The sequence below is a fragment of the Trichechus manatus genome, unplaced genomic scaffold (assembly GCF_000243295.1).
Source record: "Trichechus manatus latirostris isolate Lorelei unplaced genomic scaffold, TriManLat1.0 scaffold00207, whole genome shotgun sequence".
In the NCBI taxonomy this organism is placed as follows: domain Eukaryota; kingdom Metazoa; phylum Chordata; class Mammalia; order Sirenia; family Trichechidae; genus Trichechus; species Trichechus manatus.
Window position 1 is genome coordinate 1914278 of NW_004444143.1, and position 13129 is coordinate 1927406.

The window sequence follows — 13129 nt, forward strand, 5'->3', positions numbered from 1 at the left end:
AGCCTGGCTTCTTGGCCCTTGGCCCTCCCTAGGGGTGAGGGGCTCAAGGCCAGGCCCCACCATTGGCTGGCGCAGGGGGGAGGGCTACAGCCTAGAAGGGATGGCCGCGAGCCAGTCCTGGTTTTAGGAACTGCTGACATGGGAGACCCCAGCCTCTCTCCCCACATCATGGGACTTGTCCTTGACCCCGGCCCCCACGTACGCACACCTGGGGCCTCAAAGAGGACATGCATTCCTTCATTCCTCCAACCAACCAACAGGCTGGGTCTGGGCGGTGCAGGGCGCAGGGACTGGCAGGCCGTTGTGAACGCAAGAGCCCCCGCTCGCACGGAGTTCTGCAGACCCCAGCCCGCCCACCCAAGATGGACAGACGCACAGACAAGGCGGGGGCCACATGGGGCCAGTTTATTGCAGTTAAATACCTCTCTTTTTTTTTTTTTTGTCCATTTTTTCCATAAAGAAAATTAAAACACACACACACCCAAAGGGGAGCAGGGATCCAGAAACAAGAGGGGGGGGTGGGACGTGGCCTCCCCACTTAGGTCCAGGCCCTGGGGACGACCCCCTGAAGGCCCCCTCCTTCCCATGAGCACCTTGTCTCAGCACCTCTAGAGATCAAGGAGGCAGCGGGATACGGCAGGGCCTCTGTCCCCTCCCTCTTGCCTCCAGGCAGGACAGATGTGCCAGGGCTTAGTGGGGGCTGAGAGAGAAGAGACAGACAGACAGATGGGGGGATGTCGTTTCCAAGTTGAGGTGGGCGATGGGTGTTGTATCCACAGAAATGCATCATTTCTCCCCGTTTTTGTTAAAAATCTACTATAAAAAAACGCAGCTGGGGGAGGGGCACGTGTCCCTCTCTGTGCTAAGGGCTGGGGAAGGGGCAGCAGAGGGCCCTGCGGAGGCTCTGTCTGCACGCACGGCGGGTGGACGTCACTGCCGGGTGCTCTCGCCCACCATCTCCAGGTTGTGCTGCTGTAGCTGGGCTCGAAGCAGGGCGTTCTCGTTCTTCAGCTCCTCTATCTGGCAGACACGCAAGAGGGCGCACGGGAGGGGCTGGCTCTTGGCGTCTTGGGGGCCCCTGGGTCCCCCCCAGCTCCAGGTCCTGGCACTCACCTGTTGCCTCAAGAGCTCGTTCTCCACCTGCAGCCGCTCAGCCTCCTTGAAGGTCTCCTGCATGCGCTGGTTGGTCTGGCGTAGCTCCCGGATGTAGTCGCAGGCCTTCGACAGGATCCCTCCTTTACTCTGGGGGGTGGGACAGAGCAGTAGAGGGAGCACTCACCAGCAGCCTCTGCCTACCCCCCCAGCCAGGACAACGCCTGCGCCTGGTGGCTGGTGGGCAAGGCGGTAGGTCTTGGGGAGCGGGTGGGGAGCTGGGCCTACCACAGCACCTGAGGGCCGGGGCACTCACCGCTCCTGTCTTTGGGAGCGGGTGGGGAGCTGGGCCTACCACAGCACCTGAGGGCCGGGGCACTCACCGCTCCTGTCTTTGGGAGCGGGTGGGGAGCTGGGCCTACCACAGCACCTGAGGGCCGGGGCACTCACCGCTCCTGTCTTGCTGTTGTCTGCATTACAATCTGGAATGATTTTTGAAAGCTGGACGATCCAGTTGTTGATCTTGTCCCTCCGCCTCCGCTCCACTGTGGGAATGACAGCAACGAGGATGGTTATGCTTCCAGCACTTACCGTGCACCTGGCGTGCTGCTGAGCCATTTCCCTCAGGAAAAAGGTCCTGCTACACCTCCACCAGACTTCGTCCAGCACAGCCACACGGTGCCCGGCTCCCACCACCCACTGCTCTGACAGGGATCGCAACAGAGGGTCCCGGACAGAGCTGGAGAAACATGGAGAACAAAATTCTAACTCACAAAAAAAGACCAGACTTACTGGTCTGGCAGAGACCAGAGGAACCCCGAGAGTATGGCCCCCGGACACCCTTTTAGCTCAGTAATGGAGTCACTTCCGAGGTTCACCGTTCAGCCAAAGATTAGACAGACCCATAAAACAAAACGAGACTAAAGGGGCCCACCAGCCCAGGGGCAAGGACGAGAAGGCAGGAGGAGACAGGAAAGCTGGTAACAGGGAACCCAAGGTTGAGAAGGGAGAGTGTTACGTCGTGGGGTTGGCAACCAGTGTCACAAAACTGTATGTGTATTAATTGTTCAATGAGAAACTAGTGGGTTCCGTAAACCTTCACCTAAAGTACAATAAAAAAATAAGGAAGCAAGATTAAAAAAAAGACGCTGCTATGCCTCAGGACAGCAAAGCACATGGAGGCCCTGTTCCAAATCAGACAGCTAGGGAGAGGCAGGGCAAGATGGGAACCCAGGCAACCTGGCTTCCATGCCCACTTCCTATTCCTTTTCAAGAGGAACACAGAAATTCTGACCCACAAGTGCCACACAGACCTTTAGAGCAGAAATCACAGCTGGGGACTACAGGTTTGTTTTGTTGGTCTGCCCAGAATATTTTTAAAAATTAAAAAATTTTGAGCCAGCATTTAAAATTTGGAAAATTTTGCATAATAACTGGCATCTTTGGCTTCTTTTGAAAAATGGACTTCTGGCTATAAAGGGCATGTATTTTGGGAGGTACAGTGCAATGGGTTTCTCTTATATGTGGTCTTTCTGGCATTGGGTTTATAATTCTGCCCAAAATAATTGGATGGGCCACAGCCTATCCTGTGATTGGTCTATTTTTACACCTTGCAGGGACTGGTCAGTTTACTATGCAAATTAGGTGACTGTGTCTACTAAGGGGGTTGGTCAGTTTTGCCATCCTGCTAGGCTTGTAAGGGCCAATCCCACACAGGTTGAGGGGGATCCTCACTACCATCAAGAAGAGCCTGGAGCGGAGCACATCCTTTGGACCCAGGGTCCCTGCGCTGAGAACCTCCTAGACCCAGGAGCCAGAGAGAGCTGTTAACACTGGAGACAGCATGAGACAGCCACAGAAGGCTTGCCAATCCACAGGGCAAGAGAGCTGAGCACCTTCAGGCAGGAGGTTTGCTGGCAGAGTGGGGTGCCTCCGGGCATGTGTCAGTAAAGCTAAAGAGCTGTTAACACTTGCCCAAGCAGGACAGAGGCCAGGTCCTGTGAGGCCTGGCAGCAGTAGGCCCAGGAGAAGGGCCTGCCTGGAGGCATGACCAAGAAGAAGCTGAGAGCTATCTTGGTTGGAAGCTGTCCTGACTGAAGAGCTGTATCCTGTCTTCTGAGTTACTCCTGTTACTTCCAAGTTGATCCTGATCCTGGATTGTAGCCTGTTACTTCCTTAATAAACCACATAATCATGAGTATGGTTTATGAGTTCTGTGTGGTCACTGCAAAAAATTACTGAACCCAGCAGAGAGGTAGAGAGAGCTGTAGGGAGAATGGCTGGTGTCACAAAGGGTGAAAAAGTTGGGAGAGTGGAGGTATGTTTGACCTCCACCTCACAGAAGTCAGCTTTGTGCTGATCTCGATTCTCATCCCTCCCCCGAAGGCTGGTGAGTTCAGACACCACTAGATCACAGTGGGCAAGAATGGGCAGTGCCCCATCCCACAGACCTGAGCGCCCGCTCTCTAGTTCTCTGTAGCCGCTCCAGTTTGGTTCCCGCAGTCGCTACACTTGATGGCCCAGAGTCCTCGGCCTCCCCAAAGCTCCGGGCACCTTGATTTTGTTTTTAACTCATCTTTAAACCTGAAGTCTAACCAGGTCTCACCCCTACTTAAAATCCTTCCCAGGTGCCCCAGCATCAAGTCCCAGTTCCCCAGACTGGCATTTGTGGTTCTAAGAGGTCTGGCCCCACAAGGGCCAATGTGAACCCTATCTTGGAGACCAGGGATGACAAACCAATACAAGAATCCAGATTCGTGATTTTAACTTCACTGAACTCCACAATCTCCCTCCAACGACCTCAGCTGGGCCAAGAGGCTGCCTTCTCCCTTTCAACACTGCACGTGCTCCCTCCCTCTGGCCCCTGTCACATCCTGGCACCTGCCTGGGGTCCGTACACATCACAGCCTGACACCCTGGTTCAGGGCCACTGAAGCAAGACCGTCTCACCCTTTGCTACCTTCCAGGCACTCAGCACTCAGGGTGGGGAAGCAACAGCAAGCCCAGCTGCTCCCTCACACCCCCCACGCACACTCCCTACTTCTCCTGCCAGGACGGCTCCTGCAGGAGGTGTCTGTGGAGGGAAGAGAAACCCACGCAGGTCCTACAAGCCTGACGACGGGGCTGGGCCTAGCTCCGGGTGGGATTTGGGAAGGAGGCCAAGGGGCACTTTCAAGGGTTGGGCGGTGGTGATGAGAGAGACCGGAGTGGGGGGCAGTTTCAGGTAAGAGGAAAGAGGGGTGAGCTCCTTACTCCTCATACCCCCCCAAGGCCCGCACCTCCTCCGGGCGCAGAGAGTAATGGGCGCCCAGGGGCAATCCTTAAGTTGTACCCCACGCCCAATTCCAAGACGAACAGATGCTGTCAACAGAAATGCCGTCCCCCCTCTTGGGCGACTGCTCAGGCAGGTGCCTATTTGTGGCACCTCAGAATGTCATTCCGTGCTCGTCTGGGGTCCCCTTGGACTTGCACCCGAGGGCACGTGCCACCTTTGCCCCCACCTTGCTACACCTCTGACCTCCTCCCACCCTGCTGTGCTCGCAAAGGACACTCAAGGCCTGCTAAGAAGCAAATCCCAAACGACACTCGAGGCCTACTAAGAAGCACATCCCAAAGGACACTCAAGGCCTGCTAAGAAGCAAATCCCAAAGGACACTCGAGGCCTACTAAGAAGCACATCCCAAAGGACACTCAAGGCCTGCTAAGAAGCAAATCCCAAAGGACACTCAAGGCCGGCTAAGAAGCAAATCCTAATTATCTTTTCTCAGTAGTTGGTTTCATCCACTTCCTGCTGGCCAGCCCCTCCCCATCTACTTGGATTTCCTCCTCCACGGCCCCTCTTTCTCCCTCACCCTCCTCTTTCTTGTGAAAACATCCCAATAAAACCAATGAAAACCAATTCTGTTGACATCGAGTCGATTCCAACTCACAGCAACACTACAGGACAAAGTAGAACGGCCCCACAGGGTTTCCAAGGAGCAGATGGTGAATTTGAACTATCGACCTTTTGGACAGCAGCCGAGGTCTTAACCACTGCGCCACCAGGACTCTAGGTACTGAGCCTCATCCCGGCCTGGCCCTAGGCTCACTGAGTGCTCCACACCCGGGCACCATCACTATGGTGGTGAGCCATCCAGGACGGGCAGCTTTTCAGTCCTGCGGAACTCTGCGGTCAGACAGGTGAAGTCGCTGCCCAGCAGCAGCACTGAGAGCCTCGCCGGGCCTGGCTGCACCGCCCACCACCTCCCTGGGTTCCCAACGTTTTGGCTGAGGAAGTCTACGGCAGACAGCTTCTTGATTTCTTTCTCTACCTTCCCGGAGTCCAGCCTCCATGAGCCTGGGCGCCACGCTGCAGATACAGCCTGCTCCTCATCCCGCCGTCAGCCAGCAGGGACAGGGAGGGGCAGGGCATCTCCTCCCCTCTGCATTCCCTCCTTACAAACCGACTGCCTGCCCTACTGTGTGCAGGGCACACCACAACGGGAGTCTACGGTGGAACCGATCCCGGCCTCTGTCCCGCTGGCACTTCCAGCACCACCGTGAAAGGCAGGTGGGCAGAGACACCCACACCGCAGGGTGCATGTTATAGCCGAGAACGTGCAAAGGGACCAGAGCGTGCCAGGGGTGCAGCGATGACTTCTGTATGGGGGTAGGGGTGTGAGGGGATTATCTTCAGAGAAAGACAGAGAGAGGAAACATTTAGGCTGGTTTCTGAGAGCAGGGACATCAGACAGACAGGTGCCAAGATTCCAGAAATGGTGACAAGAAAGTACATTTGGGGGATGCGTGGTGGGAGAGGTGGGGGAGGGGAGCGAGGTTGTAAGATGAGGCCGTCAAGGCCTTGAATGCCTTGCTGAGGGGTCTGGATCCCACGCTCTACGAGTCTAGGGCCTTCACCAAGGCAGGTGGCAGCGTGGTCAGGCCTGCGGTTTGCAAACACCATTACGGTACATTTGAAATGGAGGAAGACGCGTGAAGACCACGAGTACGTCTCTTCCACAGAAGTGCTTCCGTTACGTCGCTGTAACATTTAAAACACAATTTGGAAGCAAAAGCTGAAGGCAGAAATAGACAAATCTGCCAATGAAGGTGGAGACTCCAACACCCCTCTCTCAGTAACTGACAAAACAAGTATATGAAAATCAGGATATAGGTAATCATCAACCGACGACGTATTTGATGAACCGCGCTTACAACCGTCTTTTTTTTTTTTTTTTTGCTAAAGCCAATAAGCAGATTTGGGAAGCAGTGAGATGTTACCGTGAAATACAAGGAAAAAAAAAAAAGGATGACACAGACAATTCTCACTAATTTTCTAACTAGAAATGCCATCTCCATTCCCAGGGATAATCCAGATGATCCAGAACCTTCCCCAAGTGGAGTTATTACTGCAACAACATTTTTATGATTTGTGGATTTTTTAATGCATGTATGTATTAAAACATATCCGTAAGTCTATATGTAACACCTCCAACCCCCAAAGACAAAAAGATCAGATTTATAAAGAGACTGATAATAAAAGGCAGTAATAATTAAAACTTAAAAAAAAAAAAAAAAAAAACGTAGTTGACCTACATCAAAACTAACTTACAGTGGAGTCATAGAAACAAAACTCCATTGTAAGTCGGGGACTACCCATATAGAAAACCCAAACACCACTAACCCACTTGACCTAACAGAAGGTTATGGAACATTCCACCCAACAGCAGCTGAATACACATTACCTTCAAGAGCACGTGGGAACTTTCACCAAGACAGACCATATTCTTGGCCATAAAATGTTGTTGTTGGTGGGTGTCACTGAATAGATTCAGACTCCTAGCGACCCCATGTGACAGCAGAACTGCTCCATGGAGTTTTCTTAGCTGTAATTGTTACGGAAGCAAATTGCCAGGTCTTTCTCCCGTGGAGCAGCCGGGTGGGTTCGAACTGCCAATCTGTATTAGCAGCTGAGTGCTTAACCATTTGTGCTACCAGGGCTCCATGGTCATACAATAAGTATCAATAAATCTCAAAGGACTGAAATTATACAGTAGGTTCTCCAACCACGGCAGAATTAAAACAAAATCAGTAACAAAAAGATTGACACAGTGGCTGCAACAATGGGGCTCAAGCATAACAACGATCGTGAGGACAGCGCAGGACCGGGCGGGGTTTTGTTCTGTTGTACACGGGGTCGCTGGGAGTCGGAGCCACCTGGACGGCACCTCACAACAACAAAAACAAGATATCCAGAAAATCCACAAATATTTGGAAATGAAGCAACACGCTTCTGAACAATCCATGGGTCAAAGAAGAAGTCACGAGGAAAACTGGAAAATATTTTGATCTGAATGTCAATGAAAACACTACACACTCCAATGGGATGCAGCTAAGTGTCGGTGAAATTTACAACTATAAAGGCTTGTTATTAGAGAAAAAAATAAAGGCTTAAAGTCACCTTTAAAAGCTAGTGGAAAAAAAATCTGGCAAATTAAACCCACAGTATATAGCAAACCAAGAAAAAAAGACCCAAACCCTTGCCGTCGAGTCAATTCTGACTCGTAGCGACCGTTAGTAATACTAAAAGCTGAAACCAATAAAACAGAAAAAGCAATTCAATCCAGCACTTCAAAACCAGATTTCACATAAAGATCTAGATTTCTGGTTTCTCAGAAGTTCTGGCAACAGCGGGCCCCAATGCCGACAATGGGCTGGTGCTGAGCAAGGGCTGCCCTGTCATTCACACAGGACACACTCCGCCCAGTCCACCAGCAGCCCACCACTCCCCTTTCCGACACACAAAGTGCGCTGTGCTCTCTCTGGCCCCTGCAGTGCCAAGGACTGCTGGGAAGGGAGGGAAAGGAGAAAGGCAAGCAGATTGGAAAGGCACAACAGCACAGATCCTGAGGTTTGAGGATGTGAGGGAAAGAGGAGAGGGCAGAGCTGAAGATGGCTCTGGCCTTCCTTTCTGGCTTTGGTAACTGCGAGCGGAGTACCTTTCAGGGAGAGACAAGTGACGCATGGGGGCCTCTGGGGAGGGAAGACAGCAAGTTTTGTTTGGGATAAGCTGAGTCTGAGGTGTCTCATCCAGGACAGCCAGGGATGGAGATTATGAATGGGTTCAAGATACAGGCCTGGAGTTCAGGAGAGAAGAATGGAGCTCTGAGCATTACCAGTGCACTACCAGGTGGTATGGGGGCCCAAGGAGGACATTGTGAAGCACCTCTCATCTTTCTGTGGGTCCATACCTTTTCCCAGAGAAAGCTAAAAGACCCCCACCCCAAAAACAACCATGAGCACCTGCAACTGGAGTTAGCATTTTGGGGATACAGACAAGAGCTTCTGAGAGTCATCCCTGGGCTTACCACTTCACCCTTCTGGGGCAGAGAGAGGCGGCCCGGCCGTGAGAAACACCAACAGTCAAAGCAGTTTCTCAAACTCGTGCAAACTGAAGAATCACCTGGGGGAACTTGTTGCAAGTACAGATTCATGGGCCTTCCCCCGACCTACTCAGCCAGAAGCTCCTGGAAAGAGGCCTGGATGTAGCTTGATATTGAACGAGTTTTCCAGGAAAATGTGGAAAGCCTTGCTTTGCAGGGCAGGTCGGGAAGAAGCAAAGAGAGCAGGAGAATCCGAGAGGGCAGAGCAGAGAGGGATATTCCCGAAAGGAGAGGAATGGGCAGGGTTAGATGCCTGGAGCTGGGACGGAAAAGGAAGGCAGCGGATTTGGCAACGATGCCACCACCAGTGACCTTACTCTGAGCTGTGCAGTAGAGAAACGAGCCAGCCCGCCGAGGGGACAGGGGATGGGCAGGTGGTAGGTCAAACATCCTGCAGGTTAGGAGAGGACAGGGGGCAGGACATAACTGGAGGGTAGAGCAAAGCTAATAGAAAGATTGCTTTTGCAGAATGAGAAAGATTCAAAACCGTGTGGAAGTGGATTAAGGCAGTGAGCGGGGTGGAAGAGGCTGGATAGCATCACCAGAGCGGTTTACTGCATTCTTTGGGAGGCACACCACACCTCTTTTACGGGGTCTCCTATGCCACAACTCACTGAACCTCACTAGGAGCCTGCAGGGTAGCTGTGTCAACACCACTTTACAGCGAACCAGACAGGTGTGGAATTAAGGACCAGCCTATGGCCACGTGGCCAGTGAGCGGGGGGCCAGGACTGCCAGGAAAGCTCACTGGAGGCCCCTCAAACTCACCTCCTTCCCTTCTAACCAGCTCTCCTCCTTGACCCTTCTCCCACAAGGGCCCACCTGACCCCAGCATGAAACCCTGATTCCCGAAAGCCTGATTCTTCAGTTGTGTTAGCCACTGCGTCTGAGCTCAGCGCGCTGCCTGAAACCAGGGCTTGCAACCAGTTCTGCTAATCTGCATTGCTAACAAGTTCCCAAACTCAAACCCACTGCCGGCTGAACTCGGTACTCAGCCCTCTGCATGTATTCTTTCGTTGAATCCTCATAGAACCCAGAACTAACCCACTGCCATCAAGTTGATTCCGACTCATAGCGACCCTAGAGAAGAGAGCAGAACTGCCCCATAGGGTTTCCAAGGCTGTGATCTTTACGGAAGTAGATTGCTACATCTTTCTCCCGCGGAGCAGCTGGTGGGTTCGAACTGCCAACCTTTCGGTTAGCAACCAAGCGTGGCACAGTGGTTAAGAGCTACAGCTGCTAACCAGGAGGTCAGCAGTTCGAATCCACCAGCCGCTCCTTGGAAACCCTACGGGGCAGCTCTACCCTGTCCTATAGGATCGCTATGAGTTGGAATCGACTCCACGGCAACCAGTTTGAATGCTGCTGGTTAGGGATCAAATCTGAGAATCGCTAGTAGAACAGCAGTTCTCAAAATTTATCATACATAAGAATCACCTGGGGATCTTGTTAAACTGTAGATTCTGATTCAGTATATCTGAGGTGGAAATGCAAATTCTCAGCAGGGGTTCTAACCAGAATAAACCTTTTCAAAGCTCTGCCTAAAACACAGCTCCATGGGCCAACCCTTGCCCCCCTCACGCACTCCACAAGGACCCTCAGCAATGACCAAACCAGTAGCAGCTGAAGCAACCTGACCCCACTCTGCCTTCCTCTCTCCAGTCTGTGTTCCCCTCTGCCTGACAGGCATTTCCAAAGGCCACTTCTCTGGGGACACCTCACGTAACCTCCCCACCAGTCAGAAACAAGTCTTCCCTCTTTTGAAACCCCTTAACACTTCAGGTCAGGCTCCAGACCTGCACAGGGCACATGCTGCTCAGCCCGGAATCCACGTTCAGTAAATATTTGCCGAATGACGGTTGTCTGGGTGTGAAGCATCCCACTGGCAGCTGCATGTGGCTATAAGGACTGGTTTGGGACTAGGGGAAAGCTTTGTGGGCTAAAAATTCACTTAGGCTGCGATCTGGTGTTTACGGGAAGGGCACATCTCGGGCCTCCGTCAGCCAGAAGTGTTTCCTTGGGTTTGCTCCCTAGCCAATGAGCGCAGCCTCTGGGGGCCAGAAGGCGGCAGAATGAGGGTGGGCTAAGCAGCTGCCGACCCGACCCTCTCAGGCAGCGGGGGCCACGGCGGGGGCTCACACCCCAGGAGTAGCACTCCACTTTTCCAACGGCTGCCCCAAGCAAAGATGGGTCTAGGGGAGCCAGATCACCCAATTTTTCAAGGGTGGCAAGAAATCCATATATAAGTATGAAATCTCCCATCCTGGACGTTGGCAGTTAATTCAAAACCACCAGCCACGCATGACAAAATGCATGGATTCCAGTTCACGCCCCCTCCTGACTGTTCCCAACGCTGAGCCTGACGCCCTCCCCACTCACTTTCTACCTTCCCAGCATTCAACAGACAGCCGTCGAGCACTGTGTGCCCGGGAACGGGCCAGAGCTGCTTGGCTCTCTGTGGCTCCAGACGCCAGGACTGCCTGGGTGGGTGGCAGCCTGGCCTAGCTCAGGAGCCCCACCTCATCCTTACCTTCGTTGTGCTGAGCTCTTCTTCTCTCGTCCCGGGGCGTTCTGGTTCCGTCGATTTTCCTAGAAGAAGAAAAAAGAAAATAGGCACATGGTATCTCAGGTCCCGCCTACCGGAATACTTGTTAAACCATGAGGCTTAAAAAGTATCTTTACAAGATAAATCTGTATCCAGAGAAGAGACAAGAAAATGTGTTCTCTTTACTTACACAGCAGAAGCAGAAACAAAACAACAAATACATAAAGTGCCTGCGGTGTACTGAACGGCCCAGGTCTCATCCCAGAAAACGTCCTTTTCCACTAGACCCAGCCTCAGGCCCTCCCAGGGTCCCGTCCCTGGGACCAAGGCTCCTGTACGTACGGGGAATAGGGGTGTGTCCGGGGTGCAATCGTCCTCTGTGCTCCTGTCTGAAGCACATCCTGTGGGGTCATCATGACATAGAATTGGCCTGCAGGAAAAGGAGGGGTTAGTGCCACAGGTGGGGGCCAAATCAGCACTGGCTGGGGGGCTTCCCTCCCTGCTAAGGCTGTTGCCCCCACCGCCCTCTGTCCTGGCCCCTTTCTCCCCTTACCTCCGGCCTGTAAGCTCTGGTCTGTGGTCTGTACTGACACAGCCGTAGTATCTCCCACGCTGGAGGCTGGGAAATAGGCAAATCGTGCCTCCCCACTGACAGCCTCAGCTGCCGGGCTGCCACCATTACTGAAGGGGTTTTGGATTACAGCCTGGGTATAGGACACAGAAGTCACCCGTAACTATGTAACTATCTCTATTTCCCCCATCCCAGCCCTTGTTGGTGTGTCTGATGTTTGCTACATCTTCTGTGGGGATGGGGAACATCTGTAGCGTGCCACTCTATCCTATGCGTCCAGATAGTCCTGGAACTTGGCAGATACTCAGCAACAACTTGCTGAGCCATCCGTTTTTATCTCTGAGACTCTCCTATTACCATCAGGCCCATTTTAAAGAGAAAACACTGAGGCCTGGAAAGAAGATCTTGCCCAAGGTTTCCCCTTGCATTAACACGAATTTGAGTCCAGATGATCTGATGGCCTAAAGGTAGCACCTGTGTCCCACTTGCCCCACCCCCGGGGCTCCCAAAGCTAGCGTACCCCTCCACCCCCCAGGGGCTGCTGGGTACCTACCAGAGGAAAGGGTGCTGCGGGACCTGGGGGCACAGAGGCAGCAGTGGGGCCTGGGCGCTGAGCTGCGCCGTCCACACCCACCTGGGTCACAGCCTGCTGACCCCCGGTGAAGGCAGCTGTAGACACCACACTGACCGCGCCAGCCGTGTCCCCCTGGCCATCCAGCTGACCATCAGTCACCTGGACTACACGGTATGTCACCTGCAGGGGGCGGCAGAACAGCGAGGCCGGCGCTGGGTCTTGCGCAGGGGGCCAGGCTCAAGCCCCCTCCCAGCGCTCGGCTCACCCATCCGCCGGCCCGCCCATCCGCCGGCCCACCCAGCTCCAGCCCATGCCTCACCTGTCCTCCATTATTTTCTGTGCGGAACTGGTACTGGATGTTGTGGTCGCCGAACGCCGCCTGCTGGACGCTGGCGATGGCCACCGCCGTCTGCTCCTCCGCCCCAGGGCCGTCCCCGCCTGTCCTCGGTCGGAGGAGGGCAGGGGGATGGTCAGCGCCGGGCCCGGCCAAGGCGCCCCAGCCCCCTCCCCGGGCGCGAGCCGCAGCCCCAGCGGGCCCGCGCGCACTCACCTTCCTGCAGCTCGACGCCTTCTTCTGCTTCGGGTCCCTTGTCGTGGCTGCAAGGAGGACGGGGGGAAGAGGGGGTCAGGGCCGTCCACGCCCCCGCCCCTTCGCTCAGGTGCAGGGCCTCTATACCGCCCGGCCCGGTCCGGGGCTGGGGGCGCCTCTAGGGCCAGGGGCCGGGAGTATTAGGCGCCGGGTACCCCTCCCTCGCGGCCTCCATTTTGAGCTGGGCCTGGCGGCCACTGGGGATCATGGCGGCCCGGCCGCCAGGCCAAAGGGCCGGGGCTCGGGCGAGGGGCGCGGACCGGCCTGGCGCCCTTACCTGGCGGCGGCAGCAGCGGTGGCCGAAGCAGCGGGATCCAGACCCGGGTCCAGCATGTCC

At 54.2% G+C, this 13129-nt stretch overlaps 1 protein-coding gene across 1 annotated transcript; it reads right to left on the reverse strand.

Moving 5' to 3' along the window:
- Positions 1 to 377: 377 nt before the first annotated feature.
- USF2 (upstream transcription factor 2, c-fos interacting) lies at positions 378 to 13125 on the reverse strand. The gene is made up of 10 exons (XM_004388121.2): positions 13070 to 13125; positions 12754 to 12800; positions 12523 to 12641; positions 12183 to 12383; positions 11612 to 11762; positions 11401 to 11488; positions 11044 to 11102; positions 1543 to 1637; positions 1114 to 1242; positions 378 to 1020 (listed from the first exon to the last, which is right to left on the reverse strand). The coding sequence occupies exons 1-10, from the start codon at positions 13123 to 13125 to the stop codon at positions 931 to 933; spliced, it is 1035 nt and encodes a 344-aa protein (XP_004388178.1). The 3' UTR covers positions 378 to 930.
- Between the last annotated feature and the right edge of the window lie 4 nt (positions 13126 to 13129).